Below are 16,559 nucleotides of genomic sequence, written 5' to 3' on the forward strand. Positions count from 1 at the left end.
GGGCCCTAAGCTATAGCTTGTTTAGCTTATACGTAAATCCGGCACTGATGTTGCTAAAACAATCATCTGAAACACATTGAGTTCACGGTGTAAGCATTTGGTGGCTGAACACTTATTTCACGTCCCTTTACAGAACTACTTCTTACTGATTACATTTTGCGCTGAGAATGATGCGTCTAATTTTCTCAGCAAAAAAGTAACTAAACAAGAAGTCTTTCCAGACATTGCTGGAGGCTGCCTTCAAAACTATGCATGAATTACTTTGAAATTACATGAATGTGGAGCAACAGGGGGCAGGAAAGTTCTGTTTTATTTGAAAGGTGCTACTAGTGATTGTGTACATGCCACTAACATTTGCTTCTTTCCCTTCAGCCATGTCCCTTGGTTTCACTGGGGACCTGGTGCTTGTAACTCTGCTGAATAACATCCTTCCTCTGTGGGGTTGATGCACTGCATCGTGGGGTTTGATGAATGCTCCCAGTGTGCCTGGCACCTCCTCATGATGAAAGGGCAGTAGCTTTGCATGGTACGGCTGTGCACTAGTTTTGTGATTGGGTATGTATCTGAATTTGGGAGAGAATGATCGACAATCATTCTTTCCCAAATTTCCAGTTATAAAAAAACAGAGCTGCATGTTCTGCCTCCTTTTACAGTAAAACTGTTTCGGGATTGTTAATCCGCAACATTCCCTGCTTTGACATCAACCAGATAATTGAGTCCCATGTGGCATTTCTTTTTGAACCAGCAGATCTTCCTATTGTTTTATTTAAACAAAATTTCAATTAGTCACAGATTGTCCCAGTAGTGGGTTGCCTCTTTAACAGTCTCCTCTGGAGATCGGAGTAATGGATTTCAGCCTTAGGGGATTGTTCTGGGTCTTAAAATATGAATTTCATTGAAGAGTGAAGTCAGCATGCCGGCGAGCCCCATCTGGCTGCTGAAGTGGAGCTCACACACAGTTCAGCTGGGTAGCCGTTTGCGATGCATTCTTGGCTGCTGTTCTGTCTTTCACCTCAGTCAGTTCACTTACTTCAGGGATCTTTGCGAGACTGTGGCTGGTATTTTTGTGTCGCCTTCAAGAAGCTGTGATTGGACCAGTAAAGAAGGGGTAAAAAAGAAAAACACTGAACTGTTACAGGATGTGGTTTTACTGAACACGCAGTACTGAAGATTAAAATTTTTGATGCATGACGTTTTCAACAGCAAAAGGAAGTTAACGGATAATTTTAGATTCAAATGCTTCAATTGTAAAATTTGTAAAAGTATCAGACCATTTTCTTGCGTAGTTTGGTTTCCTCATATGCCATTCTGGAATTCTGCTTTGTTGCACTCAGCCTTTGCGAGTTAGTTCTTGCTCGTAAAGCTGTTCTAAGTTTCCTTCAGGGACAGTAATTTCCATTCCTGAAATGAGAGTATCTTTAATTGTGGAGGAATTTTGATCGTATGCAATTCTTGAAAAGGTTGCTGGTTTCTTTGAAACATTTTTAGTGGCAAGCATTCCTCAGGTAATTAATAAATAATTATTTGTGTGTTTGGCTGCATGTATTAATTGTTTAATATTAGTTGTGCCCTGTGGTGTAATTTTTGGTGCTAAGAATTAAAGCTTTGCTAGAGCATTTTATTTGGTCTTTAGAATCTAATGCTTTTGTTTAAATTCTTAATTTACTTGGTTCATTAACTATCACAGGAAGTGTGTTACTTCGTAGATGTGAAACTGCCAAGAGTGCTCTTTCTTTAACTGTCTATGGACCAAAGTCATCTCTAAATGTCTGAAAAATAAGGATGGGCTCTAGTATTTAATACTGCTCATTTTCATGACAGACGTAGAAAGGATGGTCACTTTATATTTAATAATTAAATTGCAAAAACTACTTTGAATTTATAGAATTATATGTATAGACTATAAAAAGCACTAGCCTTCCTTCAAATGGTTAAATGTTCTGTTTAATATTTTCTCCATATATAATTGCATAATTATAACAGATTTCCTTTGGTACCGATTGGCTACGTAATTATCTACATATTAATTAAATTAAAAATCTTGCCAAGCTGACAACAAATATATTATGATTTGCAACCCCTAAAAATTATTCCATAAATTACAACGTTGACATTTTAAAAATGATTTTGTGTTACAAAATTGTATGCATTTTGTGTATATTTTCCTGTTAAAGATCACGTTGTACATAGGACCATTTTTTAACATGCTTTTCGTAGATAACCCCTTGAAAGAGCTGGCAGTTGCTTGAAACTGATTATAGAGCCCATTAAGATTATGACATTGTCCATTGTAAGGATAATAACCATGTAGGCATTAAAAACATTTTTTTTAAATGGTACTTTTTATAAATTAGCCGCTGTTTCAGTTATTTGTGTGACTGTACAATTGTTTTGAAGAAACACAAGTAAATACGTAGTATTTCAGTATACCCAAATTTGTGAATAGGATGGCAAAAACAAAACTCTTAACTTAGTGAGGCCAGGGCCATTGAATTGAGTACTGGGCTCAGCTGGGTAAAGTAATCTTTGTGGAGGCTGCCTGTGAATTCCCACTTGCATCTTCCCGCAGACAAATGAATAAAACTGATCAATATGGGATTTGAAAATTGTCATAATTTAATCTCTAAACAAAATAACAAAGGTAACATTCTTGATAAGTTAATCTTAAGAAACATGTGTTTAAAGGTAATGAACATGTGTTGTTATTTGAGAGCCGGGCTCTACCATCATAACAGAAGCAATACTGCACATCAGTCATCCATCAGAGATATTCTTTAATAATGTACATCAAGAGGTCTGCTGTGAAATAACTCAATATGCAACCGCTCTCCATTAGTGCTCCAGAATTCTTCCCGTTACTCACCAAAATAATAACAATGTAGACTTAAGAAAACCTTTTAACCTTAGCTCCCTGGAAAGAACTACGTCCTGAAGCTGCAAACTTGCTGAAAAAAAACATACTGGATCCTGCCTTTCCCAATTTTTAACGAATACATTTACACGTTAAAAGCCAGTGGGATCCTAATTCGCCTCTGCTAATCAGATCTCCTCAGCAGTGTATATTCCAATCAGAAAGCTTACAGGTAAATGAGTATTACATGCGTGGAGCGCTGCAGCATGCCAGCCAGGACCAATGGGTAAAATTGTAGCAAATTCATACCCTCATTTAACCCTTAAAACCTGTCTTTCCTTTCAATCGATATGGCTGATCTATGCCTTGCCCATGTGTAGCAACCCTTGCTCCATTTCCTTGTCCTTATCAAATAGAAATTTATGTGCTCGCTCTTGAGACTCATTTGAGCCGACAATATCAGTTTTTAGGGGAAGAAATTTTGGGGCTGCTCACTCCCCTTTGTGTGAAAGCACTTCTTGTTTTAATTTCTGCATGACCCAAATCCCTCAGAATGCCATGGGAACAAACAGTTTCTGTATCTCCACCATAATGAATACAGTTGTTATTTTAAACACCTCAATTAGACGACTTCTTGACCTTCTCAACTGGAGGGAATACAAGGAACACATGCAGCCTGTCCTAATAATTTAATCCTTTAACCCACAAATAACTGTGGTGTAGACAGTAACATGAAGCTGGGAAAACAACTGGCTGGCTATTAGAATCGCAGCCTGCCTCAACCCGCCCTTATTTTCTCACATGTCAAATCTGTGATCTGAAATGTGTAATCTATTCTATCATCGAGCTAGTTTTTAGGTATCTCATGACAAATGCTCCAGGAATCTAAAATGTTGCATTTTATCTTAGTTGACTTCCTCACAAATAAAGAAGTAATTATTTTCTTATTTCTCCTTAAAGTGAGTTTGACCTCCATAAAGTCTTTTAATCATTCCAAGACATACTTTGGATGGAGTCAAACAGCACGGAAACAGGCCCTTCAGCCCAAGCTGCCCATGCCGACAAAGATGCCCCATCTGTACTAGTCCCATCTGCCTGTGCCTGGCCCATATACCTCTAAACCTTTCCTATCCATGCATCTGTCCAACTGTCATTAAAGAAGGGAATCAAATGATAAAATGTTGCCGATCCTGGACATCGTAAATAAAACTAAAATGCTGGAAATACTCAACTGGTCAGGCATCGTCTATGGAGAGAAAAACAGAATTAATGTTGGTGATTATTTATAAATCTTGCTTTTCAAAGTTCCCACTGGTTAATCCGTGCCTTCATATTTTGCCTTTAGTTTTATCTAAAGTGTTTCAACTCATCAAGAGTTAAAACATTACTATATATTTAAATGAGGAAAAGTTCTCCTCCAATGCGGTTATAAATTCTATCTAATTATAATTTATTCCAGTCATATTTCATTTATTCCAGTAGCATTTCTGTTAAATTGGAAGTGCGTTTGGCAATAAAATGGAAATGATGGAAATATCAGCTGCTGTAAAAGAAAAAAAGGTTAACAAGGAAATAGCTTGTTCAGTATTGCCAAAATTTGCAATCAGTTTTTTATACTGAATTTATTAAGTATTTTCAAATTGATATTAAAAAATATGGAGAAAGAACTCAGTAATTAAAAGATCAACTTCCTAGTTTGCGACTTAAGAGGTCTGTGGTTAAGGTAGGAACACTATTATGAAGTTTTGGTGACAGTAAACACACAGATCAATTAATGTCACTGTTTTTCTTACTGTAGTATATGACTACAGATTCATTTTACTCTTGTATATGTGACACACAGTTAAATCATGCCGACAGTTGAAAGAAAGAATAGCAGAAGTGGAAAATCTTTTATAATGGAGTCATTGTGCATTTAATGCTTCTAAATATTTCCACAATGCCAGCTGCAGTGCGAAGGATAAAATGGACTGAACAAAGTCAATGTGACATCTATGACAAATAGCATTCATAAAGTTAGCAGCATGTTTATTTGATTAAGATTTATTAAGTTTCCCAGATAAATCTGAGGGTGTCGTTTATTGCTGCTGTGTTGTTGATTCCATCATTTCTGCACCCTTCTATTGTAATTAGCAGCTGAGAAAATGGGTTGTGGCTTACCAAAGCTGGAAAAATCTGATGAAAATAGCCCTGGCAAAATCTACTCAACACTTAAGAGACCACAAGTGGAAACTAAGGTGGACACAGCCTATGAATACAAGCTCCTGGACTTCACAATAGCAGCAGATGGTGGTAAGTGGCAATAATGTTTACTCTTTATAATATTACAAGGCAAAACCATGAATTGTGATCCCATTGTTGAGCAAGTGACACACAGGAATTATTCTTGTGACTTTTGTGTAAATTATAAAGGTCTGTGATGAAACGGTAAAGCAGTTATCTCACTTTCAATGCTGCATTCAGTCATCTTTCAATGTGTCCGAATAGATTATTTACCTTCTTTCAGGTGGTCGCCCAATGGGATTATTCTTGGAATTATACAGATTCAGGACAAAATAATCAGAGATAAAGCAAAATAAATAGCATCCATGTTTAGTTTAGTTTAGTTCAGTTTAGAGATACAATGTGGAAACAGGCCCTTTGGCCCTCCAAGTCTACGCCGACTAGCACATATACCTAGTTCCATCCGACACACTAGAGACAGATTAACAGAAGCCAAATAACCCTCAAACCTGCATGTCATGGCATGGCATGGGCATGGGCATTATTGAACATATATAACATGAATGAACATATAGTCTGAATATTGGTTCTGACCCAAAACATCACCTATCCATGTTCTCTCAGGATGCGGCCTGACCCATGATTTCCTCCAGCATTTTGTGTCTATCTGAACATATATCACCCATTTCTGCACTGATTCTACCCTAACCCATTTTTCCCCCCCTCATATTCTCATCAATGACCCAAGATTCTACCCCTCATCTATACAGTGGGGTCAATTTACAGTGGACATTTAACCTACTAATCCATAAATATATTTTTGGATGTGGGAGGAAAGTAGAACACAGAGGAAACCCACGTGATATGAGGGAAAACATGCTAACTTCATGCAGCCTACACAAGAGGCTGCCACTTATTGTCTTCTGCTGCTATTGTGAAGTCCAGGAACTTGTATTCATAGGCTGTGTCCACCTTGGTTTCCACTGTTGGTGCCTTAAGTGTTGAGGAGATTTTTGCCAGGACTGCTTTCATCAGATTTTTCCAGCTTTGGTAAGCCACAACCCATTTTCTCAGTTGCCCATTCAAATAGAAGGGTGCAGAAATCGTAGAATCAACAACATAGCAGCAATAGACGACACCTTCAGATTTGTCTGCGGAATTTAATAAATTAAGTACATTTCACCTGCACTTAATTCTGCCTCAGAAAAATAGCCAACATAATCAATGACCACTTGCATTCCCTTTTCTCCCTCTCCCATCAGGAAGAAGATAGCACCTATTACCAAATTTAGAAACAGCAGACTACAGAACTACAGAATGATCCTCTCATAACCTAAGGGCATGGTCTCAATCTCCCATCCTATCCCATTGCGGCCTGTGTACTTTTTTAATCCACACTTTCCCTGGAGCCATAACACATGGTAATGCTGCAGCACACTACTCTTCATTTCGATTATTTTTCTCTTGCACTATCTGCTGTACTGGTATATGACTTGATGTATACATAAATGTCTGGCTAACATACAAAACAAAGATCTTCACAGTATCTCAGTACATGTGACAATAAACCTGACTCTGGAGCTGTGAGGCAGCAGCTCCACTAGCTTTACTTTAACCTGTCAGGAGACCAATTGCTGACCACTTCCATTGAACCCAATGGTGCCTGAGCCGCTCAGATCGCATAAATATGTAGACAAGACTGGCCACCTGATATCGAGTCATATGGCGTGGAAACAGGACGATCGGCCCAACTTGCCCACACCGACCAACATGTCCCATCCACACCAGTCACACCTGGCAGCGTTTGGCCCTTATCCCTCTATCTATCCTACTACCCATGTACCTGTCTAAATGTTACTTGAACGTTGCAATAGTATCTGCCTCAACTACCTCCTCTGGCAGTTTGTTCCAAATGCCCACAAACGTTTGTGTAAAAAAAGTTACCTTTCATGTTCTAATTAAATCTTTTCCCCCTCACCATAAACCTTTGTCCTCTGGTTCTCTATTTCCCTATTCTGGGCAACAGACACTGTGCGTTTACCCGATCTAGTCCACTCATGATCTTGTACACTTCTGTAAGATCACCCCTTATCCTCTTGCGCTCCAAGGAATAGAATCCTAGCCTGCTCAACCGTTAAGTGATATTTTAAGTTGTGACTTAGATTTCTCAGTTAGATTCAATAGTGGAGTGTGGCAAGATTTGTTGAATACCACAGGTTTGTTCACTCCAAGCACTGGTTTTGGCTTGGAAGGAGCAGGGATATTCACTCAGTCCTGTATCCTTCCTCCCCCACGCCAGCAACCTCTTTCCCACTCCGCATGATTGTAACCACAAAGCATATCATGGCCATATCCTGAACTTAATCAGCACCTCTACATTTTACTGTATCCTGCTGAATTCTCTGCTTCCTCCATCTGTCCTTAGCTGCCACTGATCTATTCACATCACTTTATCTGTGGCCCTGACTCCAGCAGGTCCTTATTTCATTGGCTTCTGCAACCCACCCATAATCTTATCAAATATACCACAGCCTCTGCCCACATCCCCCACAAACTTTATCTGAACTCAATTTGAGCTAAGTGCAGCCTATTCCTACCAGGCTATTGACAATGAATCCTCCCCATACCACACCTGTCATGCTCTCCGCCTTTGCTGATCTATCCTTGGTCTCCCTCTCTCTGTCTCTGTCTTGGTCCATGACACATAGAAACATAGAAAATAGGTGCAGGAGTAGGCCATTCGGCCCTTCGAGCCTGCACCTGCAGGAGTAGGCCATTCAATATGATCATGGCTGATCATCCAACTCAGTATCCTGAACCTGCCTTCTCTCCATACCCCCTGATACCTTTAGCCAAGTCAAGTCAAGTCAAGTCAAGTTTATTTGTCACATACACATACGATATGTGCAGTGAAATGAAAGTGGCAATGCTCGCGGACTTTTGTGCAAAAGACAAACAACAAAACAACCAAACAAATTATAAACACAATCATAACACACATGGGCCACATCTAACTTCCTCTTAAATATAGCCAATGAACTGGCCTCAACTACCTTCTGTGGCAGAGAATTCTAGAGATTCACCACTCTCTGTGTGAAAAATGTTTTTCTCATCTCGGTCCTTAAAGATTTCCCCCTTATCCTTAAACTGTGACCCCTTGTTCTGGACTTCCCCAACATCGGGAACAATCTTCCTGCATCTAGCCTGTCCAACTCCTTAAGAATTTTGTAAGTTTCTATAAGATCCCTCCTCAGTCTTCTAAATTCTAGCGAGTACAAGCCGAGTCTATCCAGTCTTTCTTCATATGAAAGTCCTGCCATCCCAGGAATCAGTCTGGTGAACCTTCTCTATACTCCCTCTATGGCAAGAATGTCTTTCCTCAGATTAGGAGACCAAAACTGTCCGCAATACTGCAGGTGTGGTCTCACCAAGGCCCTGTACAACTGCAGTTGAACCTCCCTGCTCTTATACTCAAATCCTTTTGCTATGAATGCTAACATACCATTTGCTTTCTTCACTGCCGGCTGCACCTGCATGCCTACTTTCAATGACTGGTGTACCATGACACCCAGGTCTCATTGCATCTCCCCCTTTCCTAATCGGCCACCATTCAGATAATAGTCTACTTTCCTTTTTTTTTTACACCCCTTTCCTGACACCCCTGATGACCTTTCACTCGATGACCTATCCATGCCATAGCCAACCCCTCCTAGCTGCTTCTCTATCTTTCCTCCCAAGAGCCAACCAGCCTCTTAATTTACAGTGGCAAAACACGTCAATTAATTCCTTAGTTTGGTGGCACCTCTTCCTGGAAAACTGTCCTTGTAGTTCTTCATCACTACACCTCCCAAACTCACTCCCATCAATGAATGAAGACAGTGTCCAGTAAATGGGAAGATGATGCTCAATCACACTGGCTGGCGAAGAGTATTATTTATCCTTAATTTATTCGGATTATAAAAACTACCACCATTCCAACGGTTGTGCAGGATAATGGAATCTTTTGAATTGGAGTAACTACATTGCAACTCACTTAAAATGAAATTTAATAGCTGATTGCCAGATGAAGATATTTTTATCTTTGTTCTCATCACTGAATGGAATTCCAATCCTGCTATGTCAGTATCAGATGCCCATTGAATACTCCATTACATCTCACCTTGAAAGAGAGAATGTGGAGAGGATATTTCCATAGCCTCAGATAATGACATACCTTTAGAAAGGAGATGAGGAGGAATTTCTTTAGTCAGAGGGTGGTGAATCTGTGGAATTCATTGGCACAGAAGGCTGTGGAGGCCGTCAGTGGATATTTTTAAGGCAGAGATAGATAGATTGTTGATTAGTACAGGCTATAGGACTATGAATATCTTTGCTCCTTCCAAGCCAAAAACAGTGCTTGGAGTGAATATACCTGTGGTATTCAGCGATTCTTGCCACACTCCACTATTTAATCTAACTGAGAAATCTAACTCGCAACTTAAAATATCACTTAACGGTTGAGCGTTAAGTGATATTCTATTCCTTGGAGCGCAAGAGGAGAAGGCAGGAGAATAGGGTTAAGAGGGAAAGATAGATCAGCCATGATTGAATGGTGGAGTAGATTTGAAGGGCCGAATGGCCTAATTCTGCTCCTAGAACTTATGAAGCAGTTTGAAAAGGGGCCCTGACCTGCATTGTTCTTTCTTATAAATTATTTCACTGTGTCTAGCTTGTTCCTATTAATATAGAGTGGATAATTTCTATTGGTTGGAAAGCCTTTCAATATCTTTAATCTACTGAGGGTCAAAGAAACCATTCTTCAAGAAGGAGAGAGGTTTGCTAAGCTAAGCTATTTCTTCACCTTGTCCAATGATAGGACTAATTCTCCAGGATATCCATCTAAAATCATAACTAATCTAGCTCAGCCTGACGGGTCAAATCAATAGTTGGCAGTTTCAGAGAGTCCAGGCCACAGGAGCACATATCCTGAAGGATTTGGTCATTCATGCCCAATATGTACTCTCAGCCTTCAATCCCATAACCAAATACCTTCCAGTCATTCGGCCCGAAACGTTGCCTATTTCCTTCGCTCCATAGATGCTGCTGCACCCGCTGAGTTTCTCCAGCTTTTCTGTGTAACCTTCCAGTCAAAACAAGGTTGGAACGATAGAATTAAAAAGTATTACGGCAACACACTGTACAAACTATATGTGCCATTCATCATATAATTTGGTGCTGGTCCTTGTAGTCCAGCCAATTCACTCCTTCACTCTCTTCACTTGCTTTCCATACCCTTGCAAAGTATCTTCCCTCTGTGTGTCTGTCCAGTTCTCATCGTTGTCCCTGTTTCTGCTGTCCCTTCGGTCAGTGAGCCCAGGATCATAACTGCTCTCTCCATGACTAAAGGTTTCTTTCCATCCCTCCATTGACTTTTGCCCATACTTTAAATCTCTGTTTCCTGGTCATTGAACACTGTGCTAATGAGAACAGGTTCTCTTTTCATTTATCTAAACCCGATTTAGTACACATGCACCAAAACGTCTCTCAATCTTACATGCATCCAGATAAATAACTCGGTCTCCAGTTTAACTTCATGGCTGAAATTCCACATCCTCAGAAACATTCGAGTAAATCTTTTCTGCATCCTTACTAGGATTTTTACTTCTAAATTGTTTTGACCAGAATTGGATACAGTAGTCTAGTTGTGGTCTAACCAACATTTTATAACGTTTCAACTTTACCGCTCGGCTCTTGTGCTTTGTGCCTCTGTTTATGAAGCTCGGGATCCTTAATACTTTATTAACCACGATTGCATCATATCATGCCACTTTCAGACATTTTGACCTATTTTTTTCACAGGTCCCCTTGTTTTAGCACATTTTTAGTTGAGTTCTGTTCAGCCGAAATTGTATCTTTTCCTTTCTGCAAAATGGTATATCTTCAGCACTCTCTGTATCTTTTCTGCTCCTTTGACCGGCAAATTGTATTATTGAAACTGGCACTAACTCCTGGAGAACACCATCACTGAAAATCTACAATCTGAAGAAAATATATATTTATCATCACGTTTTTGCCTTTATGACCCAGACAAACATTTGTGGTGTAATGTTTAAGAAATTGTTGATGACACTAAACTTAGAGGTGCAACAAACAGCCAGGAAGATGGTCATTAATTCACATTCTTAGCCACACTGACATCAACCATTTTTATATTCCTTGGATTGCAATTTTGCTAACTAGCCTGTCAGGCAGCATCTGCGAAAAGAGAAACAGAATTAAAATTACATAACTATAAAATGATTTTTGAGCTGAAATGTTAACTATTCCTCTTTTCATAAATGCCACCTGACCTGCTGAGTGCTTCCAGAATTTTCAAACCTCCTGCAGATTTTTATTTTAATTTGCTAACCAGCACGTTTTGTGGGACATTATCAAATACCGTCATAAAACCATCAGCATCTACTCCATTCCTTTTATCAACTTTCACTACCTCATTTAAAAATTGAAGCAGATTAGTTAAACAGGAATTGCCTTAATTAACTGCACTGGCTTATTAACACAAACTTTTCCAAGTGTCTCGTAATTTTTTTCTTTATTATTGTTTCTAAAGCTTCCCCTCAAAATGTAAGCAGGATGGCATGTAGTTGTCGAGGCATATCCTCACGTTCTGTTTTAAATATGGGTATATTTTTTTGCTTTTCCAGTCCTCTGGGTCTCTTCCAAGGTGAAATGAAAGATCATGATAAATCCTTTGACAATCTCCCAAACCACTCTACTCAGCTATCCCTGATGCACTTCTTAGAGAATCTCTTCCTTACCAGTCTCCACCCCATTCATCACCGCTACAACTTTTTCTTTTGAAATATTGGTTGCATATTTATTTGTAAAGACTGATACAAAGTGTTCATCAACGATTTTAAAAGTGTTCTCTACTTCCTCTAACACCTCATAGTTCCTAATCTGCCCCACCCCTCATATTTACAACCTGATTACTATTCATATTTACATTCTCTTATCAGTTGGATTGTAATGACAACACTTTGGGCAAATGTTCCTCTGCCCCACTTTAATGTCTGATTTAATTCTCTAGATTTGATACTCATTGCTTAAGTAACTCTGATTTACATCATCTTTTGCCCAGAAGTTCAGCCGTGCAGCTGCTAATTTCAGGATTATTTAAATGAAAATGTTTATTTCTCAAACGATTACACAGGTAGCCCAAACTAATTATGTTGTGCTGAAAAATAGTGAGGGCACTTTCAATTGCAAACTGTGCTTGAGCAAAACAGCGATTTTCCAGACAGATGTGCACTATGATATAATTCATAATGTAACACTAACTTTGCGTCAGGCAGGAAGAAAGATCACCTTGATCTTTAGTTCTTCCACCTTTGGTTACCCACAACCCAACCAGAACTTTAATTGTGTCTTTTGTTCTGCAGAGCAATCTATGGCAAAGTAGATTGTGAACAGCGAGCATTCCAGGACCAATCCCTAGACCACCTTACTAGCCACTAGTTACTGGACACCACGGTGCACGGTGGTGCAGCTGGTAGAGTTGCTGCTTCACAGCACCAGAGCCCCGGGTTCTGTCTGTGTGGAGGGAGTTTGCACATTTTCCATTTGGGTTTCCTCCAGGTGCTCCGGTTTCCTTGTACATCCCAATGACGTGTGGGTTTATAGGTTAACTGGCCTCTGTAAAAATGACCCAGGTATATAGGGAGTAGATGTGAAAGTGGGAAAACATAGAACTAGTGTGAACGGGTGATCGATGGTCGGTGGAGACGGTAGACTGAAGGGCCTATTTCCATGATGTATCTTTAATCTTTAAATTAAACTTTACCTTATCAAATGTTCTTTTAAAAATCCACCTTCACTTGCTTACCTATTATAAACTTATAAAACACTAACACATTTTGTCAAACCTTTTTAATAAATGATTTATGTGGATTTGATACTAAGAGTGGAGGTTTTCCTCCTTTCTAACGTATCATGTCTCGTTTTTCTACCTCCTAAATAATTATGAGATAATGAGGAAAAACACCCAGGAGAGGGTGATGGGGGTAAAAGTCTCCCTCTGCTGTGAAACATGTTGATCACCCCTGTCCTGGGATGATCAGGGTAATTACCAGAAACAAATAAATGAATTCAGTTTTGTTTTATCTCAGTTTAATAACATAAATGGAACCTTTGACTCATTACAAGATGAAGACATAGTTTCAGTTCAACTCTGGATTTTTCATCGCTAAGCTTGAGCAAGTAAAGAAAAAAAATTCATATATGTCTGTAATTATCAGAAACTCCCTTGATAGGGTGAAAATCCAATGTCACGCAATTTTATTGTTAAATTGTTTGATTTAAGACATCTGAATGTTGTTGAAAAGTTGTGGATGGTGATCATTCCTCCATTTCTCCATGCTTTGTTGCTATGGAAATGGAGAGAAACACGACAGTCAGAAGTATGTTAATTGTATGTACTACAAAAAACCCAGCAATTTATGTCAACATTAATAAACTTTCATTTGAATACTTCTTTTGTATTTAAAGCTATTTCATGGTTCACCTTTTTGTGAGTTGGGTACATATAGAGGTAAGAGAGGCTAATACCAGGATTATTTTCCGCAAGGAAATTGGGAGGGACAAAAGGAAGAGAGAAAACAACAGACGTAAAAACTTGAAACCTGTACATCTACATAATACCTTTCATAATCTCCCAAAATGTTTTTAGAAGTGTGCAATGCAAGAAATGTGGGGGCCATTTTGCATGCAGAAGAGTCCTGTGACCAATAATATGGTAATGATTGGATAACTGGTTCAGTTAAGTGGTATCACGGGTTATTGATAGGGGACGATCAGCCATGATCACAGTGAATGGTGGTGTTGGCTCGAAGGGCCGAATGGCCTCCTCCTGCACCTAGTTTCTATGTTTCTATGTAAGTGCTCGAAAGACTCAGCCAAGGTTGGTGAATCTCTGGAATTGTCTTCGCTGGAGGGTTGGGGAGGTTGGGAGTGTTAGAAGAGGAAGTAGATAAATAGTTGAAAGATCAGAGATTAGACTAGGGCTAGATCAGCCATGTTCATATTGAATATTGGCAGATTTCTGAGGAGCAAAGAGGCCTGCTCCTCCTCCTGTTTTCCAATGAAGGTTTCTCCTCCGATGGGAAGAGAAACAGGTCAATGATCCTTCAGTAGAACTGGAAATGTAAGAAAGCAAACATGTTAAGCTGTAGGTTAAATTGCTTAAATCAAACAATTTAACAATAAAATTGCGTGTCTGATTGGTAAAGCTGCTGGCCCTGACGGCATCCCCGGGCGCGTGCTCAGGGCCTGTGCTGCGCAGCTGACAGACGTCTGGACTGACATCTTCAACCTGTCACTTGCCCAAGCAGTTGTCCCCACTTGCCTTAAAACCACCTCCATCGTGCCAGTGCCAAAACACTCCACTGCGGCAAGCCTCAACGACTTCCGCCCAGTTGCACTTACCCCCATCATCACCAAGTGCTTTGAGAGGCTGGTCCTGGCACACCTCAAAAGCTGCCTACCCCCCACACTGGATCCCTATCAGTTTGCCTACCGCAAGAACAGGAGTACGGAGGATGCCATCTCAACGGCACTTCACTCCGCCCTCTCCCACCTTGACAACAGAGACACTTACGTAAGAATGCTGTTCATCGATTACAGCTCAGCATTCAACACCATTATACCATCAAAACTGATTACCAAACTCAGTAACCTGGGCATCGACCCCTCCCTCTGCAACTGGATACTGGACTTTCTAACCAACAGACCCCAGTCTGTGAGGTTAGACAAGCACACCTCTTCAACCCTCACCCTGAACACCGGCGTTCCACAGGGCTGTGTGCTGAGCCCCCTCCTCTACTCCCTCTTCACCTATGACTGCACACCTGTACATGGTACTAACACCATCATCAAGTATGCAGATGATACAATGGTGATTGGCCTCATCAGCAACAACGATGAGCTGGCCTACAGGGAGGAGGTCCAGCACTTAGCAGCATGGTGCGCTGACAACAACCTGGCCCTTAACTCCAAGAAGACCAAGGAGCTCATTGTAGACTTCAGGAAGTCCAGAGGCGGCACGCACATTAACGGGATGGAGGTGGAACGTGTTTCTAGCTTCAGGTTCCTGGGAGTCAACATCTCCGATGACCTCTCTTGGACCCACAATACCTCTACTCTGATCAAGAAGGCTCATCAGCATCTCTTCTTCTTGAGGAGACTGAAGAAGGTCCATCTGTCTCCTCAGATCCTGGTGAACTTCTACCGCTGCACCATCGAGAGCATCCTTACCAACTGCATCACAGTATGGTATGGCAACTGCTCTGTCTCCGACCGGAAGGCATTGCAGAGGGTGGTGAAAATTGCCCACCGCATCACTGGTTCCTCGCTCCCCTCCATTGAGTCTGTCCAAAGCAAGCGCTGTCTGCGGAGGGCGCTCAGCATCGCCAAGGACTGCTCTCACCCCAACCATGGACTGTTTACCCTCCTACCATCCGGGAGGCGCTACAGGTCTCTCCGTTGCCGAACCAGCAGGTCGAGGAACAGCTTCTTTCCGGCGGCTGTCACTCTACTCAACAACGTACCTCAGTGACTGCCAATCACCCCCCCCCCCGGACACTTTTTTTTATTTATTCAAACCGTTTGCTATGTCGCTCTTCCAGGGAGATGCTAAATGCATTTCGTTGTCTCTGTACTGTACACTGACAATGACAATTAAAATTGAATCTGAATCTGAATCTGATTTTCACCCTATCAAGGGAGTTTCTAATAATTACTGACAGCTCTATATGATTTTTTTTTTTTAAGCTGTAGGTAGGGGAATGGTGAAGAGAATAAAGGGAACATTTGTGTTAGGGTGCTAATCAAGATTGCCAAGGTAATCCTTAGTTTAAATTCCAGCAGTTAGAGGTCAAAATGGGAGTAGGAATGGGACCCAGAATTGAAGTAGCAGTGACTGGAACCTTGTGGGCTGAACAAAGGTGCACTGCAAAACAATCGCCATCTGCTGATTAGTCGATTAGATGAAACTGATTAGCTATATTGATAATCCGTATCCCTCAATTTTCTGCACATCCATGTGGCTATCTAAAATCCCCTTAAACACTATCATATCTGCCTCCACCACTACACTAGACAGCACGTTCCAGCACTCATTATGAATTAAAAAACTTGCCCTGCACGTCTCCTTTAAACTTTGCCCCTTTCATCTTAAAAATGTGCTCTTTAGCTTTTGGCATTCCTCCCTGAGGAAATAGTTCTGATGTGCCCTATCTATGCCTTTCATAATTTTATATACTTCCATTAGGTCTGCACTCAAGTCAAGAAGAGTCAAGAGTGTTTTATTGTTATATGTCCCAGATAGGACAATGAAAGTCTTACTTGCTGCAGCACAACAGAACATGTAAACATAGTACACAGTGGGAGAGAAAAAAAAAAGTCCAGTGTGTATACATACACATTCAAACATACTGAATAAATAAACAAA

The 16,559-nt window shown here is 40.4% G+C and overlaps 1 protein-coding gene across 5 annotated transcripts in view; it reads left to right on the plus strand.

Moving 5' to 3' along the window:
* The first annotated feature begins 913 nt into the window (after positions 1-913).
* The window catches only part of LOC129709943 (raftlin-like), an 86,241-nt gene continuing 70,595 nt past the window's right edge, over positions 914-16,559 (plus strand). Inside the window, exons 1-2 of one of the 5 annotated variants that reach the window (XM_055656679.1) lie at positions 914-1,505; positions 4,985-5,143. In XM_055656679.1, coding sequence (XP_055512654.1) covers positions 4,996-5,143 — 148 coding nt within the window. In that variant the 5' untranslated portion in view covers positions 914-1,505; positions 4,985-4,995. The remainder of the gene's footprint in view (positions 1,506-4,984; positions 5,144-16,559) is intronic. The other 4 variants (XM_055656665.1, XM_055656673.1, XM_055656647.1 and 1 more) reach the window with 4 other exon arrangements.

The sequence above is a fragment of the Leucoraja erinacea genome, chromosome 2 (assembly GCF_028641065.1).
Source record: "Leucoraja erinacea ecotype New England chromosome 2, Leri_hhj_1, whole genome shotgun sequence".
Lineage (NCBI taxonomy): Eukaryota > Metazoa > Chordata > Chondrichthyes > Rajiformes > Rajidae > Leucoraja > Leucoraja erinaceus.